This window comes from Phalangium opilio, unplaced genomic scaffold, assembly GCF_054372755.1.
Source record: "Phalangium opilio isolate 3A_F unplaced genomic scaffold, DU_Popi_V2 ptg000042l_1, whole genome shotgun sequence".
NCBI lineage: Eukaryota > Metazoa > Arthropoda > Arachnida > Opiliones > Phalangiidae > Phalangium > Phalangium opilio.
Genome location: NW_028324166.1, coordinates 6,868,234 through 6,883,160, shown reverse-complemented (window position 1 = coordinate 6,883,160; position 14,927 = coordinate 6,868,234). Strand labels below are relative to the sequence as shown.

Genomic DNA, 14,927 nt, shown 5'->3' with positions numbered 1-14,927 from the left:
CTTTATCTCTAACAGTGTATAATTAATCAAGCTTGAGAAAGTTACGTGTTTTTGTATGCGCTCGTAATTAAATTTATTGGTACAATTTAAAACAATTTATTTATTTTTGACTATGACAGTGGCTGGAAGATGTCTGCCAGTACAGATTACGAAAGCACTTGAGGTCCTCAACAAAGAGAATATTACAGAAGATGCACTGAAGGATGGAGGAAAGTGAGTACCACTTAGTCATTTTGATTCAATCACTTTCAGGGTCCACGCAAAACTGGATATGTCGGGGAAATAAATTTTTGACTAAAAATTCAGGGAAATTTCAAGGAATTTTATAATTTTTTGTGAAATTCAGGGAAATTTCAAGGAATTTTGCTGTTTTTTTGTTGTAAAATTCAGGGAAATTTCAGGATTTGTATAATTTTTTAGTAAATTTCAGGGAAACCTCAGGAATTGTATAACGTTTTAGTAAAATTCAGGGAAACCTCAGGAATTGTATAATTTTTTAGTAAAGTTCAGGAAAACCTCGGGGGATTTTATAATTTTTACTAAAATTCAGGGAAACCCCCCGGGAATTTTATAATTTTTAGTAAAATTCATGGAAACCGCTGGGTAATTTTATAATTTTTTAGTAAAATTCAGGGAAATCTCGGAAATTGTATAATTTTTTTAGAAAAATTCAGGGAAATCTCGGAAATTGTATAATTTTTTAGTAAAATTCAGGGAAATCTCGGTAGATTTTATAATTTTTTTTACTAAAGTTCAGGAAAACCTCGGGGGATTTTATAATTTTTTAGTAAAATTCAGGGAAACCTCAGGATTTGTATAATTTTTTGTAAAATTCAGGGAAAACTCGGAGAATTTTATAATTTTTTGGTAAAATTCAGGGAAACCTCGGGGAATTTTATAATTTTTTAGTAAAATTCAGGGGAACCTCGGGGAATTTTAAATTTTTCAGTAAAATTCAGGGAAACCTCAGGAATTTTATAATTTTTAATAAAATTCTGGGAAACCTCGAGGGATTTATAATTTTTTAGTAATATTCAGGGAAACCTCAGGAATTTTATAATTTTTTAGTAATATTCAGGGAAACCTCAGGAATTTTATAATTTTTAATGAAATTCTGGGAAACCTCGAGGGATTTATAATTTTTTAGTAAAATTTAGGGAAACCTCAGGAATTGTATAATTTTTAGTAAACTCAGGTAAACAACAAGGAATTTTATAATTTTTAGTAAAATTCAGGGAAATCTCGGGAATTTTATAATTTTTAGTAAAATTCAGGGAAACCTCGGGGAATTTAATTATTTTTAGTAAAATCATGTAAACCTCAAGGAATTTTATAATTTTTAGACAAATTCAGGAGAAACTGAAACCTCACAAATTTAAGGTTTCAGTAAGTTTCTCCTGAAGGGGTTGCTCCAATTAAAAATAACCAATCTCGTAGTTATTACTCCAAAAAACCACTCCTGCAGTTACTAGGTGGCTTTCCAGGGAAATGTAATTTATATGTATGGGGAAAAAATCTGGATATGTCAGGGAAATCTGTTTTCCAATAGTTGCGTGAACCCTTACGTCGAAGCATGATTTCTTGTAGCGCATTTAGCTATATCTGTTACTAGGCCTACTCTAATAATGATTTCTATTCTGCAGAGGCTTAGCACAGTTGATAAACGCCGGAGAGGTTGGAACAAGGATATTTCAAGATTTTAGCGCTTCTTGGTGGATCATAATTTTGTAAGTAGCCTTAAATCCGTAGGCATACACAAACCCAGCCCTCCCACAAATTTTATTGACCTTCAATTTTCAATAATTTTTTTAAAGAAAAAATTTAGATTTTAAATTTAGTGTTAGTTTAATATAGATTAAAATTAATTTAAATTTTCATATTAGGTTTCTGGTAGCCTCTATGATAGTGTCGTTCGTATGGATACTTTTAATGAGATGGCTTGCTGGACCAATGATATGCTTAAGCATTTTAGTAGTCTTAATTGTCATTGGATTTGGTAAGTTTAGCGGGATTCAACTCGAGGGGTTCGACATTACCAAAAAAGTGTGCGGGATTTTGTGATTTCGCCAAACATTTCGTGATTTCACCAAAAATTTCGGGATTTCGCTAAAAATTTCGGGATTTCTTCCTTGATTTCGCGATTTCTCCAAAGATTTCGGGATTTCCTTTTTGATTTCACCAAAAAATTTTTCTTTCATTTCGGGATTTTGCCAAATATTTCGTGATTTCGAGAAAGATTTCGTGATTTCGCTAAAAATTTCGGAATTTCTTCCTTGATTTCGCGATTTCTCCAAAGATTTCGGGATTTCCTTTTTGATTTCACCAAAAATATTTTTCTTTCATTTCGTGATTTTGCCAAATATTTCGTGATTTCGAGAAAGATTTCGTGATTTCGCTAAAAATTTCGGAATTTCTTCCTTGATTTCGCGATATCTCCAAAGATTTCGGGATTTCCTTTTTGATTTCACCAAAAAAATTTTTCTTTCATTTCGTGATTTTGCCAATGATTTCGTGATTTCTTCGTAGATTTCGCGATTTTGCCAATGATTTCGTGATTTCTTCTTGATTTCGCTAAAGATTTCGAAATTTCATCATTGATTTGGCAATTTCGTGATTTCTTCAAAGATTTCGTGATTTTTGTCTGAAAGATTTTGCGAGAAGCGTACAGGATTTCGTTTAAATGTCGGACCCCTCGATTCAACTAGCAATTAAGCTGATTGAAAATCAATATTCACGCGTTAATTAAATGAACAGCTGCCGGTTATTCGCTTTACTCTTATTGGACCTTGGACTCGGGGAAAACTCCCGATGAAGCAATCACCAACGAATTTATTAGAAATCTTAACACTCATACTCATGCCAAAAATTCATGGCTCGTGGTTGGTACGTACGATTTTAACTAAATTGATGCTTAAACACGTCAACGAAAAGTGAAACACAAGTGAATTTTTTACATCACGCGGTAATGTGATGGTAAAAATATACACATGATTTTGAAATGTTTACAATATCGTGGTTTATACAAACCTGGGAAAACTCCGGGAAATAAATAGTTACCCTAAAATCAGGGAAATAAATAGTTGACAAAAAACTCAGAGAAATAAATAGTAGGAAAAAAATTCTAAATTTACAATTTTTAGTAAAATTCGACAAATCAGGGAAATTTGTGAGCTTTGAGAAAGTTTGCTCTGAAGGGGTTGCTACAACTATAAAAATCCCTTGTGTCCCATTCGACCGAATCCCATTTGACCAAAGGCGTTTCCCATTCAAACGAAAACAGCCCAAATGTGCGGTTTTGGGAAAACATGTATCAAAATTTAAAAAGCAAACGTTTTCACTTTTTTTTAAGGAATTTTCTTTTTTTTACCTTACAGTTTTCGTTGTATATATATATTGAGGTTTGAAATGCAAAATTTAATTTTAAGAGTGATTGATAATGGAGAGAATTGCTAATAAAGGCGGCTTTCTTTACATTAATAATATTTTGGAAAAGGCGTACCATAGTAAAATGATTTGTAAAATATTACTAACCTAACATAACGAACCCAAACCTAACCTAACATAACAGTAATGTTTTGGAAAAGGCATATTATTTGAGAAGTCAATGAAACTAAACATCAATATTTTGGAAAAGGCGTACATTAGTTAAATGATTTATAAAATATTATTAACCTAACTTAACCAAACCAAACATAACATAACATAACATAACAATAATGTTTTGGAAAAGGCATATTACTTTAGAAGTCAATGAAGCTAAACATCAATATTTTGGAAAAGGCGTACATTAGTTAAATGATTTATAAAATATTACTAACCTAACTTAACCAACCGAAACCTAACCTAACATAACAATAATGTTTTGGAAAAGGCATATTACTTTAGAAGTCAATGAAGCTAAACATCAATATTTTGGAAAAGGCGTACCATAGTTAAATGATTTATAAAATATTACTAACCTAACCTAACTTACAATTTCCTTCTCTGGGTTTGAACCCGAGCCTCTGAATTAAAAGCCTGATATTCTACCATGCTGCTGCGGTGATTCGAAATCCTCACAGACATTTAATTAACTAATTCTTTCAAATAAATTCCCATTCAGCAGAAACCCGCCATTGGGCTGGAAATTTAAATATATTCTCCATAAAAAACCAAAAAGTGGTTTCGGTCCAATGGGACTATACCTAAAAATCACTCCCATTGTTATTTCCATATGTGGGGAAAAAATCTGGAAAACTCTTAGAAAAAATATGTGGGGAGAAACCTGGGAAAGACGGAAATATATGGGAAAGAATCTGGAAAAGACAGGGAAATATATGGGAAAAAACCAGGAAAACTCATGGAAATATATGGGGGAAAAAACCTTGGAAAAGTCATGGAAATATATGGGGGAAAAAACCTTGGAAAAGTCAGGGAAATATATGGGGAAAAATCAGGGAAATATATGGTCAAGAGGGCAAATGAATAGCGTTTATTTACTAAGTATATATCGTTTCAGGAATTATTTTTGGCGTTCTTTGGCTGATCTTAATATTGATGTTCATCTTTCTAAGAAAAAGAATTGCATTGGCAATTGCCCTGATTAAGGAAGGAAGCAAGTGAGGGCTAGCTATCTCTTAATCAATTTAGTTCCATGTATATAATATAATTACTAAATTGATACGTAAAATGTTTTCAGAGCCGTTGGGTGTATGACGTCATCACTTTTTTTCCCGCTTTTCCCATATGCCCTTCAACTCATTATATTCGTATTTTGGGGATCTGTTGCAGTGTATCCTTTTACCTACCATTTTAGATAGAACTAATTATATTCTTGCATCTTGATTAAATTGATTGATTCTTGCGAGTGAAATTTAGTACTTAATAAAGTACTTCAGGTGTATCGCTTCCGCAGGACGACCAAAGTTTCAAGTAAACGATAACAATTACATTGATGCTCCCGTAGCATGTGATCCATCGGTAAGATTCACTCTTATTTTATAAATATAAAGCGCGTTACCGATTTGATTAGTGTCGGCTTACATGTGAATTAAATTCACCTTTTAATGACGTATTCCAATTACACGCTCTGAGATTGCTCGCGATTTGCACTATTATATCAAATATTGCGTCAGAGAGTTCCAAGATCGTGCAAATTAAGATCTCTGTGGAAATAAAATTCCCATGATTTCAAGAGCCGCTTAAAGGCACTGCAAAGAAGGCATGGGCGGGTGGGTAAAATTATTTGAATGACGTCAGAGGCACGTGACCGAGGCGAGGCGTGGTTCAAAGAATCTTAGTTCGTTTTATTTCCAAAATTAATTACCACTTCATGGAATTGGCGCTGCAATCTCGCGAAAAACAAGGACTAGATGTTAACTAGTTCCACTCCATGAGGTGTCTTTGTATCTTGGGATCACGTGATGTCTGTGACGTATTTCAAATAATTTTTACCCACCCGCCCATTGCAGTCCCTTTAAGCAATTAAGTCTCTGCTGCGGTTTAGTTAAAACAAATGCCACTAGATGCTCCCATAATCGAGGGATGGAGTGACAGACCCTATTAGCTTAGCAAAGGCTAGTTTTAGCTCCGCCCTCCCTCGTGATTGGCTCCTGCCTTTGGTAAGGTAAAATTTATTTGTAGAAGATCAGCCAGAATGTTAGGGGTGACACGCTAGCCGACGTTTGCTTTAAAGTAAACCACAGCCAAGAGACTGACACTCACTTTCAGTGACTTTCCTACTGAACAACGGGTTTAGCTTGGCGAAGGCTTGTGGGCGGGATTTATACATGCACGTATAAATCCCGCCCACAAATGCCTCCCGCTTTCGCCAAGCCAAAAATGGAGTTCAGGAGGAAAGTCAGTTTGTAGGGGATCCACTGGACCCGCGGTATTCTTTAAAAGTCATGAATGCTTCAATGGCCATCGATTTGTATTGTGATGAGATATTTCGGTCGCGAATGATTCATTATCCACCCTGTGTTTCAACGAAAAAAATGTAATATTGTTTCAGAATTACACAGAAGGCCGTTTTTCCAAGTGCATGTTCCAGGGATATGTCACGGATGACAACTTGATGCGAGCTCAAATCTACAATTTGTTTGGTTTCTTTTGGGCCATGTTTTTGGCTGTTGGAATAGGACAAATTTCATTGGCTGGTGCCTTTGCTTCGTACTACTGGGCTTTTGACAAAGACAAAGACGTACCTTACTTCGCTGTGGCCGCCAGCACTGGCAGATGTTTCAGGTATGTACAGTTAAGAAAGCCAGAACAGCTTATAAAAATGTTGAGAGTAATTAATGCCTCTATGACATTTCAATATGAATAACCGATCTGCTTTGACTTGTTTTATCGAAGAATTTGTTCTTAAAGGGAATGCGAATTTACAATTTCATATCATATTTAGCACGAAAGTGGTATTATGTTACACTTTCAAGTCTCTACTTTCAAAATATCAAGTTTTTAATATAATTGAGCCAAAGTTTCTATTCTTAAAATCCATTGAAAAATCACGAAAACTCGACAGTTTCGATATATCAATAATTTTGTCTTGTCGAGCTTGTTCGCCCGTTTGATGACATCACTATGACGTGAGGGGGGAAAAAAGCGCGGGAATCCTATACGCGACTCGAGCTTCTGGCCAGTCTAAACTCTGGGTCTGATAGCGGAGAGAGTGGTACCATCTCTAAGGGGGAAAAATATATCTGTGACGTCAGACTACGGGAAACGTTTTAGCCTTTCGTAAAAAGTGGATTTCAAATAATTTCATATGAAGCATTTTCAAATGCATATTGTGGCCAAATAAGCAGCAGAAATCGGAGGGAGAATTAAAAGCTTGATATTTTTGAATTGACAGAAATTAATTCTATCTTTTGTTATATTAATCAGAGGTTTTTCAAACGAAGCTTCTCATTCCCTTTAATGGTGTAAAATTGATTCTGCTTGTAGTTAATTACTATAATCAGCTGTAATTATTTGGTAGGTATCATTTGGGATCTATTGCGTTCGGTTCCCTTTTGATTGCCATAGTGAGAATGATTCGAGTTGCCTTAGACTATGTTGACGAAAAATGTAAGAAGTACGACAACGCGTTCACCAAAGTTATAATGATGTATGTAAATCTGTGACAATTCGAGAATAATCTCTAAAGTTCGGGGTTTAATCTGTAGCTACTATTTTTATCGTTTAGGTGCTGCAAGTGTTGTTTTTGGTGCCTTGAAAAATTCATTAGGTTTATTAGTAAAAATGCCTATATTATGGTAAGTCAGATTTTGTTACGAAAAACCAGGATTAATATTTAATATTTTGATTCCAAAATTTTAATTTAGATTGCTGTTTATGGGAAGAATTTTTGCACAGCCGCTAAAGATTCGTTCTTGCTTTTAATGAGAAACGTAGTCAGGTATTGCGAACAGAACTACAGGGTTGCCACGGCCGGGTTAGGGAAAACCTGGAAAAGTCAGGGAATTTAAAAATGGGCCGGAAAAATCAGGGAATTTTAAAAATTTCAGGAAATCAGGGAAAAGTCAGGGAATTTGATTTTAGTGGGTAAAATTTCTGGGGATAAGTCTTTATTGAAAGATTAATGAAAGTTTCTCCTAGTCCTCTCTTAACACAGAGTAAACTCTAGAGCAATCCTTAAAAATGTCTAGAGTTGTTTTTGTAAAGTAAATGCTCTCTAAAAAAATCTCTTGGACTGTTATTTATAGTTAAAATGTTTCTTGTTCATTTTGGTGCAACAAATACATTGGAAAACTTAATGTAGATCGAGTTTATTTAATTATAAGCACTTAAAACGTGCTGTAAACATTTACACTTTCGGCCTAAAATGGTCAGGGAAAATCTGAGAAAAAGGTCAGGGAAAACCTGGAAAAGTCAGGGAATTTGGTTCTGAAAATTCCGTGGCAACCCTGAATTTACTACAATGCCGTGTAATAAACAAATACTAAACTTAATCATTGTTTTGTACTTGTAGAGTTGTGGTTCTTGATAAAGTAACCGACTACTTACTGTTTATTGGAAAATTAGTGGTCGTTGGTATTATGGGTAAGTGTTATTTTTAATCTCTTGCACTTAGTTAATCTTATGTTTAACGCGATGGCAATTGCGGTTAAGAATTAAAAAGCAATAAAAATGTACTCTCAGAATTCAAATCGGGTTAAAGAGTACACTTACAGGGTTCATACAAACCGGGAAAACCTGGGAAAAATAGTGTACGTGATATTGTACAAGTGTTTTGAGATAGTACAAAAATCAATGCACCTTTTATGTTAACTAAAACTCACAATTGAGAATAGTGAAAAGCTGCGCAAATTTTGGTACTTTATTTACTCACTAGCGCCATCTATGTTCATTTTTGACTATGCATTAAGTATAGTTTAAAAGCGGGACTATTTCCTTGCATTTGGTAGCGCTTCTTCAACTGCGGGTTATATGAACTACAGTTAATTCATTTGCAGGATTTCATAAGAAATTGCATGGTGTTCTACGAGTACTTTTTTTACCCTTTTCTTGATTATGATTCAGTTATTGAAAAATTAATGTGTGATCCTTGGTTTCTTATATTTAGCCGTTGGATCGTTCTTTTTCTTCCGTGGAAAAATTCAATACCTGAAAGAGTACTCTCCGGAATTGAACTATTACTTCTTGCCTATAATCGTATGTTGAATTCATTTTTATTCTCTACAGATTAATTAGTAAGAGTAAGTGCGCAGATTGCAAAGCGAGTCTGCGCTACAAGAAATTTAGCGGGATTATGTGGGTTAACTGCCAGCGATAGGGCAGTCGCGAGTTGGGACACTTCTCGCCTCTTTCTCTCCGGAACTGTAAATAAGGCATCGGAACTTCGGAAGGGGCGTTGTTTAAAAGTATTTGAAATACCTCACAGACAGAGACACCACTTGACACCAGATACAAAGATTCCACATGAAGTTGGACTGGACACTTAGTCCTTTGTTATTCGCGAGATTGCAGTCCAAAGTGGTAGTTTTCGAAATAAAACGTACTAAGTTTCTTTGAACCTCGACTTTCCTCAGCAGCTTACCTTTGATGTATTTCAAATAATTCTTACCCAACCGCCAATGCCTTCTTTACATAATCTTTAATGGTTTACGTGTTCGGAACGAGAATTCTTGTTTTTCGTAACTAATTCGTGGTTTAAAGATATTGTTTTATTAATTATTGGTACCTTTTTTATTTCAGACTGTGATAATTGGTTCTTATTTGATTGCAACAGGATTTTTCAATGTATATAGTATGGCTGTTGACACGTTGTTCTTGAGCTTTCGTAAGTTATTTGATATTCATTTTACTAAAGCAAAGGGAGCTTCTCAAAACATAAATTGTATCTCATGACGTAACAAAATATTGTATCTCATGACTTAACAAAATATTTGATCTCATGACGGGACAAAGCTTTTGATCCTCAAGGTTTTTGGTTTGGGTAAACTTTACCCAGGGTTGCCACAGTACCTGGAAATCCTGGAAAAGTCAGGGAGTTTGAAAAAGGGTGTAAAAAGTCAGGGAATTTGAAAAAGGGTGTGAAAAGTCAGGGAATTTGAAAATTGTCGTAAAATGTCAGGGAATTTGAAAATTGTTGTAAAAAGTCTGGGAATTTCCGTTGCGTATCGACTTGAGAAAATGTGTAGTCACGGCCAACTAGGCTCACCAGCTCAAATACGGGACAATGATAAGGTTCTATAGGCGTACATTAACTATTCCTAATAGTTCCTTATAAAGTTTTATTAACTACTAAATAGTAGTAGTTTCAGTTAAGAACTGTGCTAAAATTTGCATAATTGTAAGTACAAAGCTGATGAACAATAAGGAATTTTTAAAGGCTGCATTCTTACTTTTCTGTTAGTGTAAGTTCGAAAATTAGTCAGGGAAATTGGCTTTAGATGGTCAGGGAATGCCTGGAAAAGTCAGGAAATTTTGAAATGAAAAATATGTGGTAACCCTGCTACCAGAAATTAAGTCCATATATTTTAATTTTCTAGTGGAAGACTGCGAACGAAATGACGGATCACCAGAAAGACCATATTACATGTCCAAAGAATTAATGAAGATTTTGGGAAAGAAAAACAAGTTTAGAGACGCTTAGACCATGATTGAACTAGTGATATATTTTTTTGGTGTGTGGAAATTGACTGCACAATTATTGGCTCAATTTTTAATCAAATTTACCTGAAGTTTCAACGTAAAATCAATTTTTTTTTGTTTTTCAAAAAAAAAATAGCTTTAAAATGTTTTAAACCAAATATTTTACGTAGTGCGTACAGTTAAGATTTTTGTCTGCCATGTTCTGTTTAATTTGAATTTATTATTTCAAGATGTTAGTAGAAGGAATTCAAATCTTCGGTGCTCGATCACGTATCAGATCAAAGGTAATTAGCAGTCTTATTCCTGATCAGCGCCACCTACCCATAGCGGCGACTTTGAGAACTACTGTAATCGGAAAGCCAATCAGATCAGATGTCGCTAAAATCTGGTGACGTCACTGACGGGCACTCTCTCGGGGGTCTTACCAAAAATGACGTCACCAGATTTTAGCGACATCTGATCTGATTGGCTTGCGTATTACAGTAGTTCTCAAAGTCGCCGCTATGGGTAGGTGGCGCTGATCAGGAATAAGGCTAATTGAGGTGCTGTGGTTTTAACAAAGATTAATTTTGAACCTTAAATTTTAATTTCATGATTTTTAAGAACATGGTAATGCTCACATTATATACGACCAAAAATATTTCTCTCTATTAAAAAATGTATAATTTCATTCCACTTAAGCCATCTAGTGTAGAAATTAATTCTTCGTTTGTATTTTAGATTTTTTTCGTGTACAATGAATTTACTTAATTAATTAATTAACTCATGAATATTGTCTTGATAACCAAACTCAAACTTAAGATCAGCAGCCATAAACAAAATCTGGTGAACTCATATCTACCAACGAATAGAGGAATTATTCATGAGTGTATCGTTAAATTCGTTGTATTAGTTGCCTTTTTATTTAACTTTTAGTATTTTATTCTTTGTTTTGTGATTAGTGAGTAGAATTAACGAAAGAAGGCTAATTAGCTACTACCTACGAAGCCATAGAGTGATTCTCTTTTAAGAGACAATACATATCCATATTAAAGGCCTTGAAATATCATTGTGATAAATCGATCGAAAGTTGTTTAATTTTGTTTCAAATCCACGTAAGAATTAAGGGAAACAGTCATGAAAATCGAAACAGTTTAAAAATGATACCTAAGTTATAGAAATATGCGAAGAAAAATATCCATTTCAGTGTTCGCAACGCCATCTACCAATAAAGATTGAAAATGATGCGAAAAAATTACACGAGGTCCAGTGTTCGCAACGCCATCTACCACTTAAGATTGAAAATGATGCGAAAAAATTATACGAGGTCCAGTGTTCGCAACGCCATCTATCACTAAAGATTGAAAAGGATGCGAAACAATTATACGAGGTCCAGTGTTCGCAACGCCATCTACCACTAAAGATTGAAAATGATGCGAAAAAATTACACTAGGTCCAGTGTTCGCAACGCCATCTATCACTAAAGATTGAAAAGGATGCGAAACAATTATACGAGGTCCAGTGTTCGCAACGCCATCTACCACTAAAGATTGAAAATGATGCGAAAAAATTACACGAGGTCCAGTGTTCGCAACGCCATCTACCACTAAAGATTGAAAATGATGCTGAAAAATTACACGAGGTCCAGTGTTCGCAACGCCATCTACCACTAAAGATTGATAATGATGCGAAAAAATTACACGAGGTCCAGTGTTCGCAACGCCATCTACCGCTAAAGATTGAAAATGATGCGAAATAATTACATGAGGTCCAGTGTTCGCAACGCCATCTACCGCTAAAGATTGAAAATGATGCGAAATAATTACATGAGGTCCAGTGTTCGCAACGCCATCTACCACTAAAGATTGAAAATTATGTTATAAAATTACACGAGGTCTAGTGTTCGCAACGCCATCTATCACTAAAGATTCAAAATGATGCGAAAAAATTACGTGAGATCCAGTGTTCGCAACGCCATCTACCACTAAAATTTTAACATTGAATGCGATTATTTGTGCTGATGCATTAAAAAGACATTGAAATGGTCTGACAATCATTTTTTAATAGATTTATATTCATAAAACAATATCAGAATCATTAATAAAACTTACCAAAACCTTCCCGTTAATGCTAAATAGTTTTTGAAAGTTTCGAAAGTTGAATCGGAGCCTCCGGGATGAACTAGGCCCATGCATGTCAAATTTTATGTGGGGAAATATCCAGTTTGTTAGGAAAAATATTTTCCCCATAGATGGCGCTTATTTTTCCGTTGTGACAGGGGTCTTCCTTAAATTATCGTTGATATTTTAGGGGTCAGTCATAAAATTTTTATGATAGAGAAAAGTTTCATCCTAAAATTAACGTAAATGTTTTTTGGGGCTATTCACTTTTTACTGAATCTTTCGGTTAGATTGTATTGATGACAACAAAATAAATTATTTCAATTAAAATAATTCAGTAAGAGTAATAAAAACGTATACTTACAATGCGCGACCTTGGCCCAAATACTTAAGCAGTCGACAGGGTCACGGGGTTGAACTTTGTTTACTTTTCGGTCGTATCAGCGCCCCCAAACGGGAAAACACGGCGAACTAAATTAGTTAAAAAAATATTCTCGCTTCGCCAGACGCATGGGCCTAGTTCATTTCGGAGGCTCCGGTTGAATTCTAAGCTCAAGACTGTTTTTTTTTTAACTAACACAGGGGTTTATGCAATTGACCATGTACAACCAATTAGAAACCGAGACCTCGCATGCTATCAAAAACTCCCGACCTTTATTCGAGTTTCTCTTTGTTAGACCTGATTGGTTCTTTTTTCACACAAGTTTTGAGCAAATTTAAGTCATTTTGATGCCGTAATTATTAAATAATATCAAAATTTAATTTAACCAGATAATATATATTTTCTCAAATTTGCAAAATTTCAACTTTTTACAAAAAAAAAAAAAAAAATTAGAGGAGAAACTTGATGCAAAGATGGCGTTCTTTTAATCACGGAATTTTTTTTTTTTTTGCTCCAGTTTAGTTGTCGAGCTAGGGCTTAATGAGTTAGCCTTACAGCTCCAAATTAAAGCACGTGAGGCCTCTATTTCTGATTTTTTTTTGCGTTATCTCTGTATTAAAAAAAAATCTTAAGCTCGGAAGTTAACTATTGAAACTTTTAATAAATTATATAAAATTAACGGAAAAGTTTTATTAATGATTTTGAATTTTTGATGTTATCTTATCAATGTATATCAATTAAAGAAATTTTCTAGAAAAAAGATCGATCATAAATGTGGATTTTTATGGCAGTTTCCCTTAAAGTTAACTTAAAGAAAAAGTAGTACGTGATAAATCGAATCAAACAGTTAAAAGAATTTATAGCATATACACAGAAGTATTAAGAGCTTGAAGTGCGCGCTTCCATATCAAATATTTTTAACTGCTGTCCTGTATTTCTGTATTTCTAAATTTTGAAGTGGTTTTTTTCTTGGTCTGGTCACGGAGCTTCTATTTACAGGGAGAGGAAACTCGGACTTTCCCCCCTAGCCCTTAGCGTACCTCGGTTCTGCGCAACGCTTTCGCTCCTCGCGCGCACCCCGAGCCCATGTAAACATTAACAAAGTCTGACGTCATTTTCTTGGTGGAACTTCAATTCCTTGCCATTAAATGATGATTTGTACCGTGAATCGCTTCTGAGGCTACGGTATACACATTTCTCCTCATTCCGACTTGTTCAAACTATTAGCCTGGAATCGCAGTCCATTCAAAATTTAAAAATTAAACCTTTAAAACACCAAGGCTTATGCCTTTCAACGAACGAGTGAAGGCGGCCATCTTTGTTGTTTACATAGGCTCCCTTTTTTGCCAGCGAAAACCGAGAGGGGGTTAAAATATGTGCCCCTTTTTATGGAGAAATAGTGTCTACGTTTCCTAAGAGCGTTTACAGTACTAGAGACGGATGAGGTTTCCTCTCCCTGTAAATAGAAGCTCCGTGGTCTGGTTTAACTAAAGTAACGGGTACTGATTTTTACTGTGGTATATAGTTTTGGGTTTTAAGATTGATACATTGTGTATGGTTCCTATAGAGAAATTTAACTTTAATTATATTGAGATATTGTTCTAAGATTGAATTTCCGAGATACGAGTGAGTATCAGTACGTGTACCACCAGTATTAAAATTGCACAGTGCCTTTGAGAATTTAATATTAACGTAACTTACAGTTTGTATAATCACAAATTTTTGTAAATCTTTTTAAAAATAGTATTTTACTGTATTGATGTCCATTGAGTAAAAAAAATGGGTCAAGTTAGTTGGTATTGAATATTTTTACAGTATGTAATTGTATATCTTTATTTGAAGTGAAATATTGAATCAAATATTTGCGTCAATTTATTTAGAAAGAATCGTCAACATCTTTTTTTACACTAGATGAAATTTTCTGGCAGAAGCTGATGCTATCAAAATTGCTGACGTAGAATATCATACCAATAACAGGGTTGCCACAAGTCAGGGAATTTCAAAAATGTCTTGGGAAAAGTCAGGGAATTTCTTGGGATGAGTCAGGGAATTTCACAAAGGTCTTGGGATAAGTCAGGGAATTTCAAAAATATCTTGGGAAAAGTCAGGGAATTTCAAAAAGGTCTTGGGGAAAGTCAGGGAATTTCATAAAGGTCTTGGGATAAGTCAGGGAATTTCAAATGGGAAAAGTCAGGGAATTTCAAAAAGGTCTTGGGAAAAGTCAGGGAATATCAAAAAGGTCTTGGGGAAAAGTCAGGAAATATCAAAAAGGTCTTGGGGAAAAGTCAGGGAATTTCAGAAAGGGGAAAGTAAGGGATTTCCAAAAAGGTCCGGGAAAAACCTGGAAAAGTAAGGGAATTCCAAAG

The 14,927-nt window shown here is 34.7% G+C and overlaps 1 protein-coding gene across 2 annotated transcripts in view; it reads left to right on the top strand.

Annotated features, from left to right (window-relative positions):
- Positions 1 to 14,420, top strand: part of Ctl2 (Choline transporter-like 2) — a 30,670-nt gene extending 16,250 nt beyond the window's left edge. For both annotated transcript variants that reach the window (XM_089836712.1, XM_089836714.1), the window contains exons 8-22: positions 120 to 213; positions 1,644 to 1,727; positions 1,884 to 1,996; positions 2,755 to 2,883; positions 4,499 to 4,598; positions 4,679 to 4,771; positions 4,878 to 4,959; positions 5,993 to 6,225; positions 6,962 to 7,090; positions 7,169 to 7,238; positions 7,308 to 7,381; positions 7,955 to 8,025; positions 8,549 to 8,637; positions 9,181 to 9,265; positions 9,978 to 14,420. In XM_089836712.1, coding sequence (XP_089692838.1) covers positions 120 to 213; positions 1,644 to 1,727; positions 1,884 to 1,996; positions 2,755 to 2,883; positions 4,499 to 4,598; positions 4,679 to 4,771; positions 4,878 to 4,959; positions 5,993 to 6,225; positions 6,962 to 7,090; positions 7,169 to 7,238; positions 7,308 to 7,381; positions 7,955 to 8,025; positions 8,549 to 8,637; positions 9,181 to 9,265; positions 9,978 to 10,081 — 1,550 coding nt within the window. In that variant the 3' untranslated portion in view covers positions 10,082 to 14,420. The remainder of the gene's footprint in view (positions 1 to 119; positions 214 to 1,643; positions 1,728 to 1,883; positions 1,997 to 2,754; positions 2,884 to 4,498; positions 4,599 to 4,678; positions 4,772 to 4,877; positions 4,960 to 5,992; positions 6,226 to 6,961; positions 7,091 to 7,168; positions 7,239 to 7,307; positions 7,382 to 7,954; positions 8,026 to 8,548; positions 8,638 to 9,180; positions 9,266 to 9,977) is intronic.
- Positions 14,421 to 14,927: the final 507 nt, after the last annotated feature.